Source organism: Hyperolius riggenbachi, chromosome 8 (genome assembly GCF_040937935.1).
Source record: "Hyperolius riggenbachi isolate aHypRig1 chromosome 8, aHypRig1.pri, whole genome shotgun sequence".
In the NCBI taxonomy this organism is placed as follows: domain Eukaryota; kingdom Metazoa; phylum Chordata; class Amphibia; order Anura; family Hyperoliidae; genus Hyperolius; species Hyperolius riggenbachi.
In genome coordinates, this window is record NC_090653.1 from 225,177,031 (window position 1) to 225,202,720 (window position 25,690).

At 45.3% G+C, this 25,690-nt stretch overlaps 1 protein-coding gene across 4 annotated transcripts in view; it reads right to left on the reverse strand.

Moving 5' to 3' along the window:
• Window positions 1-1,595: 1,595 nt before the first annotated feature.
• Window positions 1,596-25,690, reverse strand: part of LOC137527600 (actin-associated protein FAM107A-like) — an 84,460-nt gene continuing 60,365 nt past the window's right edge. For all 4 annotated transcript variants that reach the window (XM_068248222.1, XM_068248220.1, XM_068248219.1 and 1 more), the window contains exons 4-6: window positions 24,083-24,218; window positions 21,461-21,602; window positions 1,596-2,517 (exon numbers count right to left, since the gene is read on the reverse strand). In XM_068248222.1, the coding sequence (XP_068104323.1) occupies window positions 2,389-2,517; window positions 21,461-21,602; window positions 24,083-24,218 (407 nt within the window). In that variant the 3' untranslated portion in view covers window positions 1,596-2,388. The remainder of the gene's footprint in view (window positions 2,518-21,460; window positions 21,603-24,082; window positions 24,219-25,690) is intronic.

A 25,690-nucleotide genomic window follows, 5' to 3' on the forward strand; every position in this document is an offset into this window, starting at 1 on the left:
CATAAATGATTTGCACATTATTACCAGGCCAGATATACTATACTTCAATGCTCCAAAGTCAGTGAAATCAACAAATCTTTCTTATAATTGTTATGTAGCTTGTATAGCCACTTTATGCAAACTTTATACTGTTTATGAACAGTGTGGGTCTTGGAAAGCCGGGAAAGTTTCAACAATCAATTCTAACCAAATATGAAACAATTACAACTCATTTAGCATATTAATTTAAAGAGAATCTGTACTCTAAAATTCTTACAATAAAAAGCATACCATTCTATTCATTATGTTCTCCTGGGCCCCTCTGTGCTGTTTCTGCCAGTCTCTGCTCCAATCCTGGCTTGTAATTGCCATTTTTATGCAGTGTTTACAAACAAAAGACATAGCAAGTGATAGGCTGAGGGTAGCTCAGTGTGTGAGTCATACAGAGTGTGCAGGGGGCCTGGAGAGGGTGTGTATAGCTTCTATCCAATCACAAGCAGCACAGCACATTCCGGCCTGACTGCCTCAGCCCGACAGAGCCGACAGAGGAGAGAAGATTAGATCATATAACAGAGATAATACAGCCACTGTGCAACTAGGAAAGGCTGCAGTTAGACAGAGCACATTAGAACAGGTATTGGAACTTATAGGATAGAAGAAATAAGGCTCAACATTTTGTTACAGAGTCTCTTTAAAGCAAACATGAAGCAACAATAAACTTATGAGATAATGAATTGTATGTGTAGTACACCTAAAAAATAGAACATTAGTAGCAAAGAAAAAGTTTCATGTTGTTTTCCATTTCTGAAAGAGTTAAAATGTTAGTTGTTTTCTATGCAAAAGAGCTTCTCTGAGTTCTCCGAACCACTGGGTATAATACAGTCCTGTTTTCTGAAGCACTGAAACAGTGCATTGAAAGGTCTGGACTGCCGAATCGACTCTTGGCCAAGCTCATTGTTCCCCTTTTTACCCCTACAGCTGGTATCTCTAATTAGGCAGGTGGCACTGCAGGCATCTTTCTGGCAAGTTCAGTAGAGCCCACTTGACCTGAACATCATGTGATGATCTGACCCTCCCCACCTCTAGGAGAGCTATTAGCTATTTGAAGAATGCCATGGACACTGAATACATATTGTCATCCAGTGCCTATGTGAATATAGCCTAAAACCTTACAGTCCAGGCTCTAATGTGATGGTGATTTTTCATACACTCTTTTCAGTAGTAATGTGAAAAACGATGATTGCTTTGGTAACTTTATGGTCACAGAAGACATGTGACCAGAACAGAAGAAATTACGGTTTGCTTATGATGGCCATACATGGTCCAATAAAAACGTTCGATTATCCCGTTTATTCGATCTAAATGATCGAATGAAAGTTGAAAATATTTTTTTTTTCCGATCAAGAAATTCGAACGATTATCCAGTTTTTTCAAGAAAAATCAGATCGGACATACTGGAAAAATCTTTATATTCGATCTAGCGGAATAATCGAACTAAATTATCTAATCGAAAAAAAAAATGAAAAATTGTACCATGTATGGGCACCCTTAATCTTTCACAAAGCCACTATCACAAAATAGTGAGACATGCTGGAAATGACATTGAAGCATTTTATTCAAGTCAGGTAGCTGGATGTTGCTAAGTAACAGAGGCAAACACTGTAGTCTGGGTTTAACTGATTGTGTGCAAGTTGAAGTCAAGCATTGCCTGTAAGAATGGGGAATTGCAATAGGTTAGCCAGCCTATGCATATCCGCCAAATAACAGTTAGGCAGCTTGTTCCCAGATGTAACCAGGCAGCAGAATGTCCCCCTGATAAAAAGTAGTATCTGTATGGAGAACACCAAGGATGCTATAGAGCAGAGCCCCCAGTAAGAGGCGCCGATGGCACAAGCCATACCTGCACCCCAGTAGATACGCCTCTACTAGGTAAGGACATATCGCTGTCAATAAAAGATCAGGGTTTCCTTCTAAGGTCAGTCATGAATAACGGTCCATTGTAATGAATGCCATTCCTGTCAGATCGATCACCCCATATTACACCCTATATGCCCCATGCAGAAACCCTCTTAGCAAATCCCTCACCCTATATCACACTCTACGTGGCTCATGCACTAATCCTTCCCCAGTGGCTACAGTATAAACTGTAAAAAAAAATTACCCATAACTGCAGGTCTCTACTATTAACATCTGTCTGTCCTGCACTAAATGTATGTATGGATGCATTTTGCATCACCCTCTTTTGTCACTATGTGAACAGCAGGATACTGCTTAGGTCTTGGGCTGGTCCATCCTCTTGTCTCTCTGGAAATTGTCTTTCCCAGCATACAGTTCAGCAGTACGTAGTCTGCATGGCATCCTGAATAAAGTGTTCTGATCATGTGATCAGAAAGGTGAATTACAGACAAATCAGCTGACAGGAGGTGGAGGGCTCTGCAGTTCTCTTGCACTGGATTTCCTGAGATTCTCTCTTACTTTCAGGAACTCGTGGATGACAGGTGCTTGGCCTTCAATCCGTGCTGATTCCTGCTGCTGTCTCTGCAATATTAACAATCAGAACATTACATCCTTGTTTATTTCAGCCAAATCTACTCTTGAAAGAAAACTGTGTCTGCATTTTAAAATTGTCATACATTTACATCAGGGTTCCCCATAGCTCGCTTTTTGTGCCCCTTTTTCAGATGGACAGTCATTGTTTGGTAACCACAGTGATTTAAGAAGACATGTCCTCGCTCCCGCTGATGTCACCAGGAGTGTGCACTCCGCAGGCACAGACCATACTGGGCCTGTGCAATACGCTCCTGGTGACATCAGCCAGAGCGAGGACACGGCAATGCAGGCACAGTGGTTTTCAGACTTTAAAGTCTGAAATTCCAGAAGTGTACCGGAGGCGGGGCCGGAACATGGTGAGTGGCTGCGCGGGCACAGGATGTCTGTGGGGGACCATTAGAAGCCCTGGGTAACTTCAACTCATTTTCCCCCGACCCCCCTACAGTATTCCTTGAACAATATCCCTCCTTCTAAATTACCATACACATGCTAGATATATGTCGCCTGGTGGGAATTGGGGCCTCAGACAACATTGCAGGGCTGACACTGTACAGGCAGATTACTAGCCTGCATACTAGCGAGTTGTTCTGTAGATGCACAGTAGAATAATTTATCAAATATATAAAATCACATTCAGCTGGGGATTGGAAATGGGAAGCTTATATTAATAACAGTAACTTAACTTACAAAATGCTTTGTGTATCCATTACATATGCGGTATGATTTTTTAACGAGATTGGAGTTATCCTTTAACTCATTAAATGTGTATTTGTGAGTGTAACTTCTGTGCTCATGCATGTGACTGACCCACTTGTAACAGGGTAGATTTACATTTCAAACATTAATCCAGGAAGGTAGTTATGCAACCTTCTCTGTGCAGTGCACTGATACAAAACATACAGAAGAGTTGCACAAGGTGCTTTTCTGATGAACATAATGGGCCTGATTTATAAGTTTTGTTCATCCTCTATGCCTAAAAGTATTCGAGTCAGAGGATCAGCAGGACATGCTTATAATTCAAAGCACTCTTATAACAAATCAAATTTCCTCATAAGAATTAATGGAGACTCAGATAATTTGTTCCACAATCCAAAAAGATTCATAGAAAATATTTAATACAAAGTCCTGCACTGCATAAAGTAAAAATGCAAAAAGTAAAACAAATTAATATGCACTTTACTTTTGAAAAGCACTGTTCTTCTGAGCGCGCTGTTTATTTTTGTTCAAGTCACACTGTGGTGATATATTGAGGTGCTGATAATGTTGGGGATAATAACGGAACATATTTCTGTCCTGTTTCTGTCTACTGGGTAAAACCTCAGATGTGTTTTGTGCTTGGGAGTAATTGGTCACCTGGCCAGAGTAAACTGAAGTCTAATGTAATTCTGTATGTAGACGTCCATTACCTCTGCCCCATTGTCCAGCAGGGGAAACTGTGTCTACTGCTAATTAGCTGCCAATTGAGGAAGAATAGGCTGGTCGGCATGGCTTTTGAGTCTGGTGTCAGCCATTGTCCCATTATACAAGGCAAGCCTGCCAGAGTCTTGGGGACAGGGGGAAGCTGACACCTGAAGGTTTGAAATGTACATGACAGCCTACTGGAAATTGAATTATTAGTGGAGGTGCAAACGATACACTGTAAATTACATTTATTGGAAGGGGGTTGGAAATCTATGCAGACTTTAAGGGCTGAGACAGGAAAGCTTTGATGCTAGGAAATAATGGGAGGAAGCCTTAACCAAGTTCTCACCTGGAGTTGAAAGCCTCACTTAACAATCTTTTGATGTATAGACTTTTACCTGGAAATGGAATATGTCTGAGATTTAATTAAAAACGAGTTCCTCCCCTCCCCAAGGAAGTTGCAGCCTCCAGGCGTATCGCACAGTATAAAACCGCAGCTAGGATAGCCACAACTTGTAGTTCTTGGAGGTAGCTCACACGGCTAGAACTAACCTGGTTCCTGACCAGAAGTGCGTACTCCCGCAACAACGCCAGATCGATACGCTGGTACGTTTATTTCCCCGTTTATTTTGGTAAGCAAAATCGCTTTGTGTGTATTTTTGTAACCTTTTATCTTTGTAACTTTTTATTTTATTTGTTCTAATCTTGTGTATATAATCTGTTCTGCATTGTTCCACGTTTTTTATGGAATATTAAATTGTTATTTAATAAGCTTGACTTCTGCTGTGCTAAACTAACACTCATAGCCTAGAAGAGATTGAAGTGCAACTGTGTATAGTCCATGCCTTATTGTATGCTTGAGCAACACTACCATATGAAATTGTAATTGCATTGTGTGTGGGGGCGTTTGTCATACGTTGGCCTAAAGCGCGCAGCTGACCCAACGTACGAAAAACGCCAGTGCGAGTAGCGACAGCAGAGTGGCTAACAGTATCGTTCGGAACGACTGTTAGTGGGTTTTTGCTTCACTACAGTGTAAGATTGCAACTGTGTGTGTGTGTGGGTGCGTAGCGTTCCCGTATTCGGCCTAAGCGCAAAGCTGACCCGAATACGAAAACGCGGAGTGCGCGCTGAGGACTCGACAGGGTGGAAGTGTCTAGCGAACAGCTAGTGGTGGCAGTGAGAGGTGTTCTGAGGGGTCCCAGCCTTGTTTTAGCTCGAATAAGGCTGCTCCCCGCTTGATCTGGTCAAACCCGCAGTCGGTAACCGTATACGCAGGCGTGCCGCGGGCCGGTTCCTGACATAATTGGCTGGCAGAGGTGGGATCGTTTAGTACATTAGTACGCAGTTTAGCTCGCTATTCTGAGTACTAAAGGCTGGAAGCTTGCTAGAAGCAACTAGCCTACAGAAGTCTACCCAGTGCAGAATCTATAATCGTTTTTTTTTTTGTTCAAAGATACACACTTGGTATTTTGCTTTCTCTCCCCCCCCCTTTTTTCTTTTTATTTTTTGCAACACGATGGCTCAGAAAGCATCCAGCTATGCAAGGCAAAACAAAGAGATGCTCCTCAACCTGTGTGAGCACAGAGGCATCGAGACGGCGAACGGCCAGACTAAGGAGCAGTTAGTTCGTGCCCTCGAGGAGCATGATGAGGCAGAGCAAGCCCGTGCTTCAACGTCAGCGGATGCAGCTCACGACACGCCAGAGGAGGAATCGCTCCAGCCACAGAATGCGAGGGGAGACGATGTCCTGGACGATCCACCAAGCAAGGAGATGCCATCTCTGGAAGCAGAACTCGGCTGATCCTGAACTGCGCCTAAAGCTGATCCTACTGCACCGACAGGCAGAGGAGGGAAGAGCTGAACGGCGACGCCAGGCCGAGAGTGAAAGACGCCAGGCCGAGAGTGAAAGACTCCAGGCCGAGAGGGACAGACTCCGGGCAGAGTAGGGAAGAGCTGAACGGCAACACCAGCTGGAGCTGGCTAAACTTCAGCAGCAGAACCGGTCTGCTGGACCCACAGAACGCGAAGGTGAGCGAGTCCACAGAATCCCCCTGGATAAGTTCCCCGCTATGGACAAGGACTCTGACATAGACACTTTCCTACAGGGGTTTGAAAGGACTTGTCGGCAGTATGGGGTGCCCGTGAGCAGTGGGCAAGATACCTCACACCAGGGCTGAGAGGCAAGGCCCTGGAGGCGTTTGTGAGTCTCCTCCAGGAGGAAGAAACAGACTTTGAGGCGATTAAGAAAGCCATTATTGCGCGATACCACCTCACGCCAGAAGTGTATCGCAAATGTTTCAGGACAGTGCAGCGAGGTCCTAATGACAGCTACCTGGATCATGCTTGCAACCTGCGCACTGCCTTCCAGCAGTGGTTAAAAGGACTGTCGGTTGAAACCTTTGATGCCCTGCAGGAACTGATAATAAAAGACCAGTTCCTCCACACTTGTCCTGTTGAGGTCCGGCAGTTTGTACGGGACCGAGAGCCGAAGACCGTGGATGAGGCCGCGAAAGTTGCTGATGCCTACACGTCCAATCGAGCATCTGACTTTCGGAGGACTACGGCGCCCAGCTGGAAGGGAGAAAAGCCTGCGAGACCTTCTCCTCTGAGCACCCAGCGAAGCCAAGTCCCGCAGCCGCCTGGAGGTAGAACAGCCACCGTTGACACTCGGAGATGTTTTGCCTGTAACAAACCGGGTCACATCAGTGCTACGTGCCCAGAAAAGAAGAAGGAAGCCCCAAACTCTGACGAGGCCCGGAATGCATTGTGTGCCACCAGGAATGCAGGTAGCTATGCCGAGAATCTGCAACCTGTCACGGTTGGGGATACAGTTACCACCGGTCTGAGAGACACTGGAGCAGAGGTGACTCTAGTGCACCCCCAGCTTGTGAACCCCGAGGAGTACATTCCTGGCAAGACTATGGCCGTCAAAGGAGTTGGGGGTGTCACCTCTGCCATACCCACTGCCTTGGTCCACCTGGATTGGGGGCCGGCAGCGGAATGAAAGAAGTGGGGGTAACGGATGCCATCCCCACGAACGTTTTGTTGGGTACTGACCTGGGACGGTTAGTGGCCCGGTATGAGCCTACTCCAAACCCCGTGGAGCCTGCATCCCCAGCAGAAGTTCAGGACTCTTGCAAGGTACTGTGTGAAAATGCTGTGCAAGTGGGGAGTGCTGGCGAGGCCCCAGGGGCTACGGACTGTGTACTAGGAGCCAGCCCTAGTGAGTCTCCAGTGCCCAGGCCTGGAGGGGGACACGTTGTTACCATGCATGCAGATAATGTTGATGTAATATGTGATGTGTTGCATAATGACATGTGTACAGTGAACGCTCTGTCAGCTGCAGTGGTGACCCGCAGTGCTCACCGGGCTGCAGCAGACGAATTGTCCACTGAAGGGGCTAATGTCACTGGGTCAGGCTCTTCCACTTCAGAACCTGGCTCTGAGGACCCAGAGGCCTCTCAGTTTGCCACCTCCCTGGTGCCTATGGCCGACAGCACTGAGTTCTCCGAGGCTGTACGGCTTGATAGCAGCCTGGAAGAGCTCAGGGGTCTGGCGGACAGGGCACCGGTGGAGGGCGACAGAGTGAGGGTGTACTGGGAGCAAGGCAGACTGTACAGGGAGATTATTCCCTCTGAGCCGTCTGAAGTGGAGGAGGCAGACCGGCAGTTGATTGTTCCCCACAGGTACAGGGAGTAGCTATTAAGAATAGCACATGAGGTGCCCCTGGCTGGTCACTTAGGGATCCGCAAGACCAAATCCCGTCTTGCCCACAATTTTTATTGGCCCCACATGGGGACAGATATTGCTGATTTTTGCCGGTCTTGTGTCGCATGTCAGCGGGTCGGCAAAGCAGGTGACACAGACAAAGCCCCGCTGAGGCCCTTGCCCATCATAGAGGAGCCCTTCCAAAGGGTTGCGGTTGACATCATTGGGCCTCTAGCAATACCCAGCAGCACAGGGAAACGTTTCATTCTCACGGTGGTAGATTATGCCACTCGCTACCCTGAAGCTGTAGCCCTGAGCTCCATACGGGCAGACAAGGTTGCGGACGCATTGGTGCGCATTTTCTCACGGGTCGGTTTTCCCCACGAAATGCTCACCGATCACGGCCCGCAATTCATGTCGCGCCTAATGGAGTGCTTCTGTAAGCAAATGCAGGTAGAACACATCATGGCCAGCCCTTACCACCCCCAGACAAATGGGTTATGTGAGCGGTTCAATGGTACTCTGAAACAGATGCTAAGGGTGTTTGTTGAATCGCAAGGGAGAGACTGGGAGCGATACCTGCCCCACTTACTATTTGCTTATCGTGAGGTGCCCCAGGCATCCACCGGGTTCTCGCCCTTTGAGCTCTTATATGGGAGGAGGGTACGTAGACCCCTCAATCTCATTCGAGAGGTCTGGGAGGGGCAGGATATGGGTCCCGGGGTCTCCATAGTGGAATACGTTCTAAAGTTCCGGGAAAAGATGGACACCCTGGTGGGGTTAGTGCGAGAGAATCTTACTCAAGCCCAGGCCACCCAGAAGCAGTGGTATGACCACGGGGCTAGGGAGAGAGTTTATGAGGTAGGTCGCAAGGTATGGGTCCTAAACCCGATGCGACAGAATAAGCTGCAGGCCGCTTGGGATGGGCCCTATACCATACATAGGAAGATTAGTGATGTGACCTATGTGGTCGCGCTGGATGACCGAGGTAAGCAGCTGAAAACGTACCATGTCAATATGTTAAAGGAACATCATGATAGAACCACTTGCGCTCTCCCTGTCTGCAGTTTGCTACCGGACGGTGAAGCAGAGGCCCTGGTTGACATCCTGGCCTCCACCCAGGAAACCGACTCTGTTACCGAGGTGCAGATCAATCCGGAGTTGACAGCAGAGCAGTAGGCTGGGCTATCTGATGTGCTGACCCTTTACCGTGGTACCTTTACAGCCCGCCCTGGTCTGACCAGCCTGGCTGTACACCATGTTGACACCGGAAATAACAAGCCGGTTAGACAGTCAGCCTATAGAGTCTCCCCTGAGGTTCAGGCCCACATCAGCAAAGAGATTGAGGAAATGCTGTCACTAGGGGTGATCCAACGGTCGCACAGCACATGGGCATCACCTGTAGTGCTAGTACCCAAACGGGACCAGACCACTCGGTTCTGTGTAGATTATCGAAAACTAAATTTGATAACTGCGTCACATGCTTACCCAATGCCGAGGGTCGACGAATTGTTAGATAAGCTAGCTGGCGCACAATATCTAACCATCGTGGATTTGAGTCGGGGATACTGGCAGGTCCCTCTAACAGCTGAGGCACGGGAGAGGTCTGCCTTTATCACCACCTCAGGTCTGTTTGAATTTAATGTAATGCCTTTCGGAATTAAAAACGCCCCGGCCACCTTCCAAAGGGTTGTAAATGGTCTCCTGGAAGGTTTGGAACACTGCGCTGTCGCCTACCTAGATGACATCGCCGTGTTTAGCGCCAACTGGAACGACCACTTAGCGCAGCTGTCACAGGTTTTGGGGCGCATCACTGCAGCAGGACTAACAGTCAAGCCTAGCAAGTGTCAGATAGGCATGAAACAGGTACAGTACCTGGGACATGTGGTGGGGGGGGGAGAGCTTCGTCCAGATACTGGGAAGGTATATGCCATTGTGTCCTGGCCCACCCCCCCAAACGAAGAAGCAGATTCAGTCCTTCTTAGGGACTGCTGGGTACTATAGAAAGTTTGTCCCCAACTACAGTGCCCTCGCCAAGCCATTGACAGACCTCACAAAAAAGAAGCTGCCCAAGCAGATTCTCTGGACACAAGAATGTGAACAGTCATTCACAGCTCTGAAGAGGGCCCTAGCCAGCCCTCCCGTGTTGCAAGCGCCAGACTTCAGCCGACGGTTTGTGGTCCAGACGGACGCCTCAGCCTTTGGCCTAGGTGCTGTGTTAAGCCAGGTAAACGAAACTGGGGAAGAACATCCGATTCTGTACTTAAGTCGGAAGCTGCTACCCCGGGAGGTAGCTTACGCCACCATAGAGAAGGAGTGCTTGGCAATTGTATGGGCCCTACAAAAGCTGCAGCACTATCTCTACGGTCGCGTATTCACAGTCGTAACCGACCACAACCCTCTTAGTTGGTTACATCGAGTTTCTGGTGACAATGGCAAATTGCTGAAATGGAGCTTAGTTCTCCAACAATATAGCTTCACTATTCAACATAGGAAGGGGAGCAATCATGGGAATGCGGACGGGCTGTCTCGTCAAGCAGAACCAACAATGTAGGTGCTGGCAGGATAATCTGGGAAGATCATCTGCCTTGCCCCATTCTAAAGAGGGGAGGTGTGGTGATATATTGAGGTGCTGATAATGTTGGGGATAATAACGGAACATATTTCTGTCCTGTTTCTGTCTACTGGGTAAAACCTCAGATGTGTTTTGTGCTTGGGAGTAATTGGTCACTTGGCCAGAGTAAACTGAAGTCTAATGTAATTCTGTATGTAGATGTCCATTACCTCTGCCTCATTGTCCAGTAGGGGAAACTGTGTTTACTGCTAATTAGCTGCCAATGGAGGAAGAATAGGCTGGTCGGCATGGCTTTTGAGTCTGGTGTCAGCCATTGTCCCATAATACAAGGCAAGCCTGCCAGAGTCTTGGGGACAGGGGGAAGCTGACACCTGAAGGTTTGAAATGTACATGACAGCTGTAAGGCTTGGTGGTGTATTCTCCACAGTCAGCATGCAACGCATGAGCTGACGTGGAGGAGGTACACACACTAGCACAAGGAGACAGGCTATCCCTAGTATAGTGGAGGGGAGGACTAACTCCAAAAGGAGATTGTGGCGCACAGAGCCGGTGCAGATCCGACAGCCACAAACAATGCTTTCGCTATAACGTCTCAGCGCAAAGTAGCGCTGAGCGCATAAACCAGAACTGAGGAGATCAGAACAGGTGGACAGAATAAACGCTTGCTAGCTAGCCGCTACTTAGTGACAGCAAGCGTCCACAACAAGACAGACTGGAATGAGGCAGCCAAAGCGTAGCGGCGATGGCGTGCCTCACAAAGACAGGAAAGGATAGTCAGGAATTAGCAGGATCAAGATAGATGAACGTAACACAGATAAATATACAAATAGTATGATTTCCTAGCGTATTACAATTACAGCTATCAATGAAACTATTTGTAACGTCTGACTAACATATGTATATATCGGCAATGAACCGATATATGACATAAGCAGGAACACTGACTTAGGACTGGAACGATACAGGGAACAGGACTCAGAAGGATTCGCTATCTCTTCGCAGAGATGAACGCAATCTACAAACGGTAACAGGACAGGATTCAGAAGGATTCGTTATCTCCTCGCAGAGATGAACGCAATCCACAAACAGGACCAGGAACAGGATAACTAGCTCAGCACGGGTGATCAACGTGCTAGAACTAACTAGCTGAACACAGGATATAAACAGTTCGTGTACGTATATATCAGCGTCACTGATGTATCAACGTAACACGAATACAAGGAAAATAATAAACGTGCTGGTATGCATATATATGGGCTATAATCCAATATATGATGCAAAACCAGCAAAGTATCTTTAGAACAAGAAACACGATCGGGGGCTGAAGCGACAGCAAGACAGGCTTAAACTGAAGCTATGAAAACCCGAGGAGTCCTGCAGGAAGCAGATCTTTATACTGAGGTCATCCAATGGGAGCAGACATGCAGATTCCCACACAGGTGAATGATAATCAGTCACAAGCTGACAGCAGGGAAAGGCAGACAAAGCTATGCAGCTTGCATGGAAAGAGATCAGAACTGCCTGAGCTGCAGCACTACTACTTCCAGCAATACCTGCTGCAACAGCGATCATGACAGTACCCCCGCCCTTAAAAGCGGATTCCAGACGCTTTTCAAAACTGAAATTCCCAACAAAACAGTCTGACTGATAATTCATGATGACCGGGACAGCCCGGCAAGACCGAATTCCAGAATCAGTCCCCACAAGACTGGACCCATCAGAACCAGAACCTACAGAACCATGCCCATCAGTACTACAAGCCCCAGTGTGACACCCATCAGAACCATGATTTCCAGAAGAAAGCCCTCCGAAACTCCCTGAGCGATACCCACCGCCTTCCAGGAACCGTTCAAAAACGCCAAAGCCTTTGCAATGCCCACCGGGACTGTCTTTACCAACACAAAACCCACTGTTGAACCAGTCCAAGGCACCAGGACAAGTTTTCTCAGAGACCTCCCAGAACACCTTGAAGCTCCAAAGAGATCCCCATAGATCAGAATGCCCCTTAGGCTCACATGGAGAACTATCAAGAACCCCTATGGAACCTAGGGCAATTCCCGAGTCAGGGCCACAAGGACAAACATCAAGATCAGGGCTTTCAGGGACCAGAACCATCTCTGGGCATGCAGGCAGACTGGCAACATCAGAACATGTTCCCACTAAGGAAGCATCAGAGCATGCTAACACCTTAGACACACTTGGGCATTCTGGCACACAAAGAACATCTGGGCACACTGGCACAAGAGAAACCTCTGGGCATGTCAAGGAACTGTGAGCCTCAGGGTCAGCCAAGACAGGACCAAAACCAGGACTGGCCAAAAAAAAATCATCATGACTAGACTTCGCAACTACTGAACTTTTACACGAGAATGCAGGATCAGACTTAGATGTCGCTGATTCCAGCAAAGTCAGTAACAAATCAGATTCAGGGGCACTAACAAGACAGGACAAATCTTCTGATGTATGCACTGAACCAGATAGGGACTCCACAACTACCTCTGGACTGGACAGAGACTCATCTAATACACTGGATTGGAGCTCATGAGGCGCTGCAGAACAAGTCAGTATTGCAGCAGCCCCCATTGGACTAGGCAAAACTGAGGAATTCCCTGGACAGGAAGGGGACTCTGGAACCTCTGCCACAGCGGCCAGAGAACCAGAATCTTTCAGGATACAGGGCTAGGTTTCAGGAACACTCATAAGACCGGACTGAAATTCTGAGATTTCTATTATTTTGACCAGAGAATCAGAATTATCCATGTTACAGGGCAAGACTTCTGAAACATTCAGAGGACACGGCTGGAGTTCCTCGGCTGTTACAACACTGGAGAGGGACTCAACAACATTGGTTAAATCAGACTGTGTACAGGGCAAGGTATCTAACACACTTGCTGACGAGGACAATATTTCAATGGCTTCTGCTTTGCTGGGCAGAAATTCATCAAGTTTTATTAGAGCAGACTGTAATTCCAAAACAGCTGCTAGACAAGTGAATATTACTGCAACACCAACTGAGGTAAGCAGTGCCTCAGACTCCTCTGCTAGAGGGTTTGAAGTATCCAAAGTACTGGGTGAAGCATAAGACTCTGCGACCACAGCTTCACTGGACAGGATCACTGAACAGTCCATATTGCAGGGCAAAACCATGGAAGCACCTGCTGGACAGCATAAGGATTCTGCGACCTGAGTTTCATTGGAGAGATCTACTGCACAATTCATGGTACAGGGCAAATTTACTGGAACATTTTCTGAACAAGGTAATAATTCTGCGATTTCAGGTTCACATAGCAGATGCTCTGAGCTATTCACGATACAGGGCAAATTTACTGGAACATTTTCTAAACAAGGTAATAATTCTGCGATTTCAGGTTCACATAGCAGATGCTCTGAGCTATTCACGATACAGGGCAAATTTACTGGAACATTTTCTGAACAAGGTAATAATTCTGCGATTTCAGGTTCACATAGCAGATGCTCTGAGCTATTCACGAAACTAGAGCGAGGTGTAGAAACAGGAAGATCAAGACACAATGTTTGCGCATCTGAATCACCATTCATTTGTAAAATTGGAAAATTCAGATGCTGGGGTTCTGAGGTTTCTAGACAGGATTGCTGGGACTCGGAAACTGATGTAGTGCATCTATTGGCATCTGCTGGATCAGACAGGAGTTGAACTTTATTAGCACAGGTAATTTCTGCAGAAGTGTTTGCAGAGGCAGGCAAGATTTTTCTGGTGTCTGTTTCACTGAACAAAGACTCATGAGTACTGGCTAGACTGGACTCGGAAGTCAGCAGGACCTCTGGATTCTCTGCTGAGAAATTTGTGCAGGGCAAGGTTAAGAAAGTATCAGTGGCTTCTGTTTTACTGGGAAGTAACACTGAGTTATCCATGGTACAGGGTGGAATTGCAGGAACTTCAATTTCACACAAAAAGAGCTCCGAATCACCTGCTGAATCAGCGAAAGGTGCTGAAGCAGGCGGGTCAGAACGCCATATTTGCGAATTCGGAGTCACATAAAAATCATCCAAAATCAGTTCCCACACATCAATCAAAGGAGCCACACAGTCATACATACACACACCAGTCTCTATTAGGTTATAGGCTGACTTAATGCATGCATTCAATACCATTTCACTTTTTGCAATGTAAAATTGACAAAATGAACTTGAATCATTCTTCCATTCACAGACCAGGGCTTCCATCTCTCCCCTCTCGAATGGAGGATCCCATGCATACTTAACAGCGAAACATTTAGGCTGATCACAGTTGGCAGATATGATTGTGGCAGGCACATGTATAGGGTTAATTAGCAGGTGATTGGCAGATTCCTTATTCTTAAGAATCTCCAATACCTGTAGCAAGTGTTGAACTGTAGTGTATGCAAACTTCCCTTGGTTCACAAATAAGTTGATTTGTTCAATACTCTGTAATATCTCCTCATAATCATACTCAGATAATTCTTTTAAACAAAAATCTTTATTTTCCCTAGCCAGGGAGGAAAGTTCATTAGTAGTTTCATAAGTCCATTTAACTCCCCTGAAAGACAATTGCATTTCATTATCTGTTAATGGCAGAATCTCATTATAGGTCTCAGTCGCTAAGGATAAGGACTCTGCAGATCGGACACGTTTTTTTATAACGTTTGCGTTTGGCCTTAGACCCTGCTGCCTTTGATGATTTATTCAAAGCTGCAGGAAAATTATCAGGAACACTCTCTGCTTGCTGATCATTTTTGCAAACAATTGAAGGGGAAGCTGATTGGCCTGCTGCCAGGAGTTCATTTAGAGGAAAAGGCAATGGATCTATGCGCAACCAGTTATGGATCACAAACGCTAGAAATTCCAGCGGTCTCTCTTTCAAATCGGAATGATTGAGAACATCAAATGCCCACTGAAATAATTCCCCTTTAAACAAAATATAACTTAATTGGAGTGCCCAGGTTGAAACAGGAGTCACTTGGAGATCGGGATTGGCCAGGAACCTGGCACATTCAGAGAAAAACTCATTTTCTGTTTCAGAGTTAAGTTCTTCAAATTTCTTAAAGGAACAGGAACCATAATTAACAGTGTCATTCTTTCTGGGAATCCCCCCCACAATGGGGATTGGTAATGGGGTTTTCATAATGTAAGGCTTGGTGGTGTATTCTCCACAGTCAGCATGCAACGCATGAGCTGACGTGGAGGAGGTACACACACTAGCACAAGGAAACAGGCTATCCCTAGTATAGTGGAGGGGAGGACTGACTCCAAAAGGAGATTGTGGCGCACAGAGCCGGTGCAGATCCGACAGCCACAAACAATGCTTTCGCTATAACGTCTCAGCGCAAAGTAGTGCTGAGCGCATAAACCAGAACTGAGGAGATCAGAACAGGTGGACAGAATGAACGCTTGCTAGCTAGCCGCTACTTAGTGACAGCAAGCGTCCACAACAAGACAGACTGGAATGAGGCAGCCAAAGCGTAGCGGCGATGGCGTGCCTCACAAAGACAGGACAGGATAGTCAGGAATTAGCAGGATCAAGATAGATGAACGTAACACAGATAAATATACAAATAGTATGATTTCCTAGCGTATTACAATTACAGCTATCAATGAAACTATTTGTAACGTCTGACTAACATATGTATATATCGGCAATGAACCGATATATGACATAAGCAGGAACACTGACTTAGGACTGGAACGATACAGGGAACAGGACTCAGAAGGATTCGCTATCTCTTCGCAGAGATGAACGCAATCCACAAACGGTAACAGGACAGGATTCAGAAGGATTCGTTATCTCCTCGCAGAGATGAACGCAATCCACAAACAGGACCAGGAACAGGATAACTAGCTCAGTACGGGTGATCAACGTGCTAGAACTGACTAGCTGAACACAGGATATAAACAGTTCGTGTACGTATATATCAGCGTCACTGATGTATCAACGTAACACGAATACAAGGAAAATAATAAACGTGCTGGTATGCATATATATGGGCAATGAACCAATATATGATGCAAAACCAGCAAAGTATCTTTAGAACAAGAAACACGACGGGAGCTGAAGCGACAGCAAGACAGGCTTAAACTGAAGCTATGAAAACCCGAGGAGTCCTGCAGGAAGCAGATCTTTATACTGAGGTCATCCAATGGGAGCAGACATGCAGATTCCCACACAGGTGAATGATAATCAGTCACAAGCTGACAGCAGGGAAAGGCAGACAAAGCTATGCAGCTTGCATGGAAAGAGATCAGAACTGCCTGAGCTGCAGCACTACTACTTCCAGCAATACCTGCTGCAGCAGCGATCATGACAACAGCCTACTGGAAATTGAATTATTGGTGGAGGTGCAAACGATACCCTGTAAATTACATTTATTGGAAGGGAGTTGGAAATCTATGCAGACTTTAAGGGCTGAGACAGGAAAGCTTTGATGCTAGGAAATAATGGGAGGAAGCCTTAACCAAGTTCTCACCTGGAGTTGAAAGCCTCATTTCACAATCTTTTGATGTATAGACTTTTACCTGGAAATGAAATATGTCTGAGATTTAATTAAAAACTAGTTCCTCCCCTCCCCAAGGAAGTTGCAGCCTCCAGGCGTATCGCACAGTATAAAACCGCAGCTAGGATGGCCACAACTTGTAGTTCTTGGAGGTAGCTCACACGGCTAGAACTAACCTGGTTTCTGACCAGAAGTGCATACTCCCGCAACAACGCCAGATCGATACGCTGGTACGTTTATTTCCCTGTTTATTTTGGTAAGCAAAATTGCTTTGTGTGTATTTTTGTAACTTTTTATCTTTGTAACTTTTTATTTTATTTGTTCTAATCTTGTGTATATAATCTGTTCTGCATTGTTCCACGTTTTTTATGGAATATTAAATCGTTATTTAATAAGCTTGACTTCTGCTGTGCTAAACTAACACTCATAGCCTAGAAGAGATTGAAGTGCAACTGTGTATAGTCCATGCCTAATTGTATGCTTGAGCAACACTACCATATGAAATTGTAATTGCATTGTGTGTGGGGGCGTTTGTCATACGTTGGCCTAAAGTGCGCAGCTGACCCAACGTACGAAAAACGCCAGTGCGAGTAGCGACAGCAGAGTGGCTAACAGTATCGTTCGGAACGACTGTTAGTGGGTTTTTGCTTCACTACAGTGTAAGATTGCAACTGTGTGTGTGTGTGTGTGTGGGTGTGGGTGCGTGGCGTTCCCGTATTCGGCCTAAGCGCAAAGCTGACCCGAATACGAAAACACGGAGTGCGCGCTGAGGACTCGACAGCAGAGTGGAAGTGTCTAGCGAACAGCTAGTGGTGGCAGTGAGAGGTGTTCTGAGGAGTCCCAGCCTTGTTTTAGCTCGAATAAGGCTGCTCCCCGCTTGATCTGGTCAAACCCGCAGTCGGGAACCGTATACGCAGGCGTGCCGCGGGCCGGTTCCTGACACACACTACTCGACATGAGGAAGCGGTTCACACCACGAAATTCGTTGTCATTTAAAAGTACCCAATAAAGGTTTTCTCTTTTTATCAAACTAAAAGACTTCTTAATCAAGTTAGAACCAGTTTTTTGCCACTACCATAGTTTTATCCCTACAGGCAACTATAGGCTTTGGGCAACCACCTATATTGGACAATCTCGGGAACCTCCTACCCTTCCCTTTAATTCTACCTCCCCAGAGTACTGGAGGACCCAGCCCATGTGGGTATTAATTTTTCCAAGGAGCAGCAACCGGTTCATATCTCCACAAGGTCGAGTGGAGACGGTACTCCCCCTAATGCTGTGCTGAGTGGTTGCTTCTAACGTAACCCAGCCTTGTGAGTATATTGATTTTCTATTGTTTACAATACATTGGAAACCAACAATAATACACCAGATTGGGCTCCCGGTGTCCTTTTGTCCCCCTCCTTTTCTGTCTTCTTTACAACTTTTGAAAGGAATTGTGGCTGGTGTGAGCGAGATGAGAAGATGAAGGTTATTGTGTAGGAGGAGTCATTGCTATCTGTTGGCTCACCCCAACCTTTTTCTTTTTGTGTGTCTTTACCAAGGAACTTACCCAGGAACTTATCCAGTGACAATTGGTTTTGCCTCCTTATGAGGATTTCATGGAGATGTGACATTCACTACAGTCAGTACAGTCACTACACTTAAGGTAGCCATACACTGGTTGATTTGCCATTAGATCGACCAGCTGACAGATCCCTATCTGATTGAATCTGATCAGAGAGGGATCGTATGGCTGCCTTTACTGCAAACAGATTGTGAATCAATTTCAGCCTGAAACCGATCACAATCTGTTGAGCTACTCCTGCCGCCTGTCCCCTCCTAACCCCCCCCCCCCCCGTATACATTACCTGATGCTGGCTCCCGGGCATCTTCTCCGCGCTGCACGGCTCTGTTTGGGCTCCATTCCGGCGCTTCCTGTGTCACTCCGTGACCAGGAAGTTCAAATAGAGCGCCCTCTATTTGAACTTCCTGGTCACTGCAGTGACACAGGAAGCGCCGGGATGGAGCCGGAACAGAGCCGTGCAGCGCGGAGAAGATGCCCGGGAGCCAGCATCAGGTAATGTATACCTGATCGGATCGGCCGCCGCTAGCGACGCGCTCCCTACCCGCGGGCGATCGAGGGTAATTTCCCGCACGGCGCGATCGACGGACCGATCCGATTTCGGGAGGAAATCGGATCGGCGGGTGCGTTTACCGTGAACGATTGGCAGCAGATTCGATCCCAGGATCGAATCTGCTGTCGAAACGGCCGCGAATCGGGCCAGTGTATGGCCACCTTTAGATTAAAGCAGATCCGAGATGAAAAACTAACAATAACAAGTAACTTGTCTATATATATCTTATCTAAAGTTTAGACAGTTTACACAGCAAATCTAGCTGCAAACAGCTTTAATAGAATATGATTGATTATTCCTGTGATACAATGACAGCAGCCATGTTGTTTGTAAACATTACACAGAGGCAGCCTTATCTGTATCTTGAGCCATCAGCCTAATCCCCTCTCCTCCTCCCTCCTCCCCTCTGCTTCTGAAATCTCTGGCTAGTAATACCTCCCCCTCCTCCTGCCCAGGCTGAGCTCCCATGAGCCCTTGCTACTGTCTGAAAGTGCCTTGGCGCTCTGAAAACCTGTGGGCGTGGCTTCTTTAGTTTATAGGGAATTAGAGTATTAAAACAAAAACAAAAAAAGTATTTGGCTTAAGGAATGCCCTATAAACTATATGAAAGGAACACAATTATGCAATGAGTAAAAGTTCATCTCGGATCCACTTTAAGTAGAATCCTGCAGCGTGAAAAGGAGAAGAACAATCGGCTCACTTGTGATGGTGTGATGCGTGTATATGTGCTATGCTTGTATGTCAAGATATTTCTTGTTTATAAAGTCAACATTTCATAAAAATATTTGATTGACTTGCACACCGAGCTACCTGCAATCCAAGGTTCTACTGTAAATATGTCAGCCTCCATATCCCTCTCACTTCAGGTGGCCCGTTAATATTCAACACTTACATTTTTTCTAGGTTGAGGATTTGGGGCCCCCTTGTACTCTTTCTGGTAAGCTGAAGTGGAGAGAGGTCAAAGAAGGTGACAGGTAGGCCCCTTGACACCCAGTAGGCCCCAAGCACCTGCCTACCTTGCCTGGTGGATGATCCTGCTCTAAATGGAAGAGCCTACTCTTCCAGAACCAGAACCAGACCAAAGCGCCCCCTCCCTCTTCTCATAGTACCCTTTTGCTAGTGATGAGGGACAAAGGACACCTCCCCAATTGTGTTATCCAAAAGTAAATAAATAGTGGGATAGCTCATGGTGCACTTTGTTCACACACTTCAAGGACGTCCAAGGTCACATGTGACATGATGAGATAGGCATGCGTATGTACAGTGCCAAGCACACAATTGACTATACTGTGTTCCTTTTTTCTTTCTCTTCCTGAAAGAGTTAAACATTAGGTATACAAGTGACAGTTTTTGTACAGGTTGCACTATAGCGTAACCCTCACTAATAAGGAATTACAGCCATAAAACCCTTTCCTGGCAGTAAATGGCATCTGAGAGGACAGAAATAAAAAGAACCAATAGTTCATAGATTTTAGCTCTGGCATATTCCAATGAATGTGTCATTGAGCAGAGACAATGGAACAGTAAACACTTAAAATGTAGATTTAAATATAAAATAATACTGTGGGATATCTGAAAAAAAAGTCATTTTTAAGAGAAGGAGAATAGATAAAATTGTTCATCTCATCAGTTTATTTTCACCTCAGATGTCCTTTAAGGGGACACTATGGCGAAACATTGTAAAATGTAAAATATGTGCAAACATATACAAATAAGAAGTACGTTTTTTCCAGAGTAAAATGAGCCATACATTACTTTTTTCCTATGTTGTTGTCACTTACAGTAGGTAGTAGAAATCTGACAGAAGCGACAGGTTTTGGACTAGTCCATCTCTTCATGGGGGATCCTCAGGGATTTATTTATTTTCAAAAGCACTTAGTGCATGGCAGTTGCTCTGTCCAACTGCCAAAAACTGTGTAGGGAACAGGGAAGCTGGCCAGCATTATTGTTTCAATCCTTTTTAGGGAATATCTTTGTAACGAATAAAAGCCTTGCTGAGAATACCCTATTCAAGGAGGCGTGCATAACTTGTATTCATTACAACAGAAGCAGCCAATTCCTCCCTGAGTCAACAAAGCTTGACAAAGAAAAGAAGATTAGATATATTACAGAGACAGTGCAACTAGAAAAGGCTGCAGTAATTAGAACAGGTATAGGGACTTATAGGATAGAAGAAATAAGGCTGAAAATTTTGTTACAGAGTCTCTTTAACTGAGAAGGCTGAATAGCACTAAATAGACTAGTTATGATGAACCCCTCTATCTTTCAGATCTCAGTTTGTCACTGTGGTCATAAAGACACCATTATTAAGGTATCGATCATTAGTGATAGTCATGTCTAGGAGAACTCATGGAAAAGCTCATGATCATGTGCTAAAGCAGGATGTAATCACAGCAAATCGGAGATTTTCAAATCTATCAGCTGATTAAGGAAATCACATGCTTCTTCATGAGCTCTAGACATGACCGTGATGGTATCGATCAGAAACTGGTGTCAAAGTATGGCTCTGTCTAATGCAGAATGACACAACCAAACCGGCCTCATGACTACTGTTTGTTTTTCTCAAATTTGTTTGTGGAAGTGGAGGCTTCCTTTAACTATCTGCTTTGTCAAATGATAAATATACATGGTCTTTATACCTCCTCTCTTCGCAGTTGCCACTTTTTCAATTCTTGCTCTAAAGGACATTGTGGCTCTTTTGGTTTTTGGCTTTCCTGCCACTGATTTCTTCTTTTCTCCAAAACCCTCAATAGTTCCGGCTTACTGTGCAAAGCAAGGCCTCTGTAGGAAGAATACAACACATTACAACAAATTTGGTAACGTTTACCAAGAACCCCACATTTCCTAGGAAGTGGAACTGAACAAGAGAAGTAGTGGGCACATGACTACGATCTGACAACAAATCAGCTGTGAGGAGAAATAATCAGCCTGACCTACTACGGAATCTGAGGAGACCTTTAAGTGGCATTCTAATGAGTGATCAGGCAAATCAGAACTTGATTGATGACAGTTGTGTGCTTTTCAGTGGGTAGGATTTACAATCCCCAGGACATATCAGATCCAGTGGCGTAGCAATAGCGGGTGCAGAGGTTGCGACTGCACTGTAGTCCTTGGGCTAGAGGGGGCCCGAGGGGCCTTCCCTCAACCGCAGTATTAGCTCTTTATTGGTCCTGTGCTGGTAATTATTGCTTCTATAGATGCTTTGAAATCATTAACAAACTGATCCCCATCCCCTTCTTGCACCTCTGACACTGTGGTTGTCCTTGGCAGATTTTGGTGCATCGTATCAATTGTTATGTTTAAAGTGCTAGCATATGAATGACAGTTGATTTTAGCATCAACTTCAAGAGGTTTTTTAACAACTTCTTGTTGTAGAGGCAGTATATCTACACCCCGCAAGAGGACTGTTCCAGTTCCAGGGACGTAGACATACACCTCTCGCTGCATCACCAATGTGCGCGCTCCCCACCGCCTCCTGCGCGCGTTCCCGTGCTCATTCACATTGCCGCCCATTAGACGGGAAATGAATGAATGGGAACACAGTATTTTAATAAAAAGACCCGCAATCACATTTAAAATTAACTTCTTACCTCCCACACTCTCCCATAGTACCCCCCCCCCCCCAAAAAAAAAAAAGTTGCATAAAAAAATAAATAAATAGTTACCTCAGGGACTCACATTTTTTAATATGTATGCCAAGAGGATATATTACTGTTAATTTTTAAATCATGGGCTTGTAATTAGTGATGGGTGCAAAACTGAAAAAATGCACCATTATTTCCTAATAAAATATTGGCGCTATATACTGTACTAGGAAAATATTTTAAAAACCTTGCAATAACTGAGACAAATGGGCAAATAAAATGTGTGGCTTTTATCCACAGTAGAAAGCTTATTTTAAAACTATAAAGGCCGAAAACTGAGAAATAATGAATTTATCCCTTTTTTTTCTTATTATTCCCATTAAAATATATTTAGAATAAAATAATTCTTAGCATAATGTACCACCCATAAAAAAAAATTATTGGTGGTAAAAAGATATAGATCATTTTGTTGTGATTAGTAGTGATTAAGTTATTGGTGAAGGAAAGGGAGGAGCGCTGAAAGATGAAAATAGCTCTGGTCCAAAAGGGGAAAAACCCCTCAGTGGTCAAGTGGATAAAACCTTAGTTCAGTCTTCCATTTGTTAATGTATATCATAGTGCATTTGCCTTAATGAGCATAAGCAATGTTCAAAGCTTTGTGTATTGCCGGTTTGTACTTTTTGCAATAAATATATTGTAAGCATATGTCTGGCTTGTGGCAGGCTGCATCCAGTAACTCCTTATTGTCAAAGAAATGGGAATTTCTTCCACAGCACAAAGCAGATCACCTGACCCAGCCCACCTCTTAACTCCAGTCTATGTTTGTTGAGTCACTTATGTCACAGTATCCCCACTGGGGGTGGTCAGAGATCTCTGGAGATGGCGAGCTCATCTATTGACAAGTGTTCTGTGGCTATGGAGAATGTGTGTGTTACATGGCGCATGAACTCATGCGGGTGGAAATTTAGCCTTAGTAAATTAAGCTGTTATTTTTAACTGGAGCTTCCCACCACCACCTCTCTGGCCAATGGACTGAATAAACTTTTATTCTGGTAGACAGAGCAGAGCTCCTTCTTGCATATTCTTTGTATTTTTGTTAAGACGAATTGAAGTGTTTTGCGTTTTGGCATGCTATACATAAGAACTTTAAGCGCATCCAACCATATAACACAATGATCCCTGTATTCTGAGCCACTTTCTCTCCAAACTTTTCATTCCTGTCCTCCCCCGCCCCCTCACTAAGGGTAATCAGATGCCCCTCCCCAGCCCAATGTAGGTAGATAGATGTTTTCTCCTCTCTGCAACCGTCTTGGGCCTCGCATGCTGGGCTGTGATACTCTGTGGCCTCCTCCTATCCTGCAGAGTTGCAGCGAGTACTCACATGTCCACGATCCAGCACCGAATCGAGCTGCTCACCTCTCCCGTTTAGCATCTGATTACCATGATTCTGACTGGTGCCTTGCATGACGACATCATGAAGGGAAGTGAAGAGGGCTTGTATTGCCACTGGGGAGCAGGGTAACATATAACGCTCTGCTCCAGCTCTGCATCCCCATAGTACCGAGCCTCCTCCAAGCTGCTAGCACCCATCCCCCCGACCCCAACCCCGCGCAATACCAAACGTGTCAGCCTCTATTCTAAAAACAGTATTTTGGACTTGGAATACCCCACACCTACCGCTTACAGGTGAGTAGCAGTTCCCGATGCAGCTCTTGATGGGTGCGGGATGACTTCATAGGGTTTTCGGCTTTATATGGAGGGATAGTTTTAGGAAGAATGGTGATAGAGTCACATGATCCATCTGTCCCAGTAGCTGTGTAACATGGAAGGGAAAAGATCAGCATAAAGTTGGTTTCCACTTAGTACAGTATAAATTAAACATATTACAAAGTAAATTGCAGGTCTCCTCCTATAAGGCAACGTTACAATTAACCACTTCACTACTGAGGGTTTTTCCCCTTCTGTACCAGAGCAATTTTCACCTATTAGCGCCCCTTCTATTCCATTTTTCACCACCAATCAGGCTTTCTTTGGGTGGTACATTTTGCTATGAATTAGTTTATTCTCAATGAATTTTAACAGGAAAAATAAGAAAAAAAAGGGAAAAAAATCTTTATTTCTCAGTTTTCGGCCATTATAGTTTTAAAATAATACATGCTACCGTAATTAAACCTACACATTTTATTTGTCTATTTGTCCCGGTTATTACACCATTTAAAGTATTTCCCTAGTACAATGTATGGCGTCAATAATAATAATAAAAGTGCATTTTTTCAGTTTTGCATCCATCACTATTTTTCACTATTTGCATCCATATTTTCAAAATTTATAGTAATATACCCTCATGACATACATATTAAAAAAGTGCAAGTGCAGTCCCTACGGTAACTATTACATTTTTTTTTTGTCATTTTTTTGTTACTGCAAAAGTTTTATTTGGGTAATTATGGGATAGTGTGGGAGGTGAGGCGTTAATTTTAAATGTATGTGTGGGTCTTTTTATTAAAATAAATGTATGTAGGTGTAATTTTACAAAACGGGTTATTTCAGCGCGTGGTGTCGAAGCTGGGTGCCGTCATAGCAGCAATGCTATGCTGCGTGCCTTGCGTATCGGCTGCCAGACCCCGAGATACATATGCCTCCGAGTTGCGACAACTCAGTGGGGGAATAGTATTTAAAGCCGCCTCGGAGTTTAGCAGCAGTAGGGAGAGCCATCATTTTGCTCTCCCTGCACCAAACTGATCGGTGTCGAGACGCCACGTACTCATAATTTTACTATTTGGCCACAAGATTTCCTCACCCATTATTTCCTGTTAGCGTACTATAAGTTTGTGAACAGGAAGTAATGCATGGACATGTTACTTCAGTAGTTACAATCATTGACATGGGGACTTAGATCAATCATTGCAATCATTGACAGTGGCAGAGCAATTAGGCCCGGTTCACATTAGCGGTTGTTTGCCAAACGGACCGGATGACCTGACCGGATCCGGACCGGATCCGGATCGGAACCGTACGGTTCTGATCCGGATCCGATCCGGATCCGGTCAGGTTGCATCAGGTGGCAATCAGGATGCGATCCGGATCCGTTTGGCAAAATATACGTAAAAAAAAAAAAAAATGTTGGGGTCTGGGAGGTCAGCAGAAGGGGGACCTGTGGAATCAGGCCCTCTGCTGTTTAGCACTCACCTCCACCTCCGACATGCTGCCAACATCCTGCCAACACCTCCAGCTCGTGCTGCTCCACTCCAAAATGCTTGCCCATGTGTCCCCAGCCAATATCGC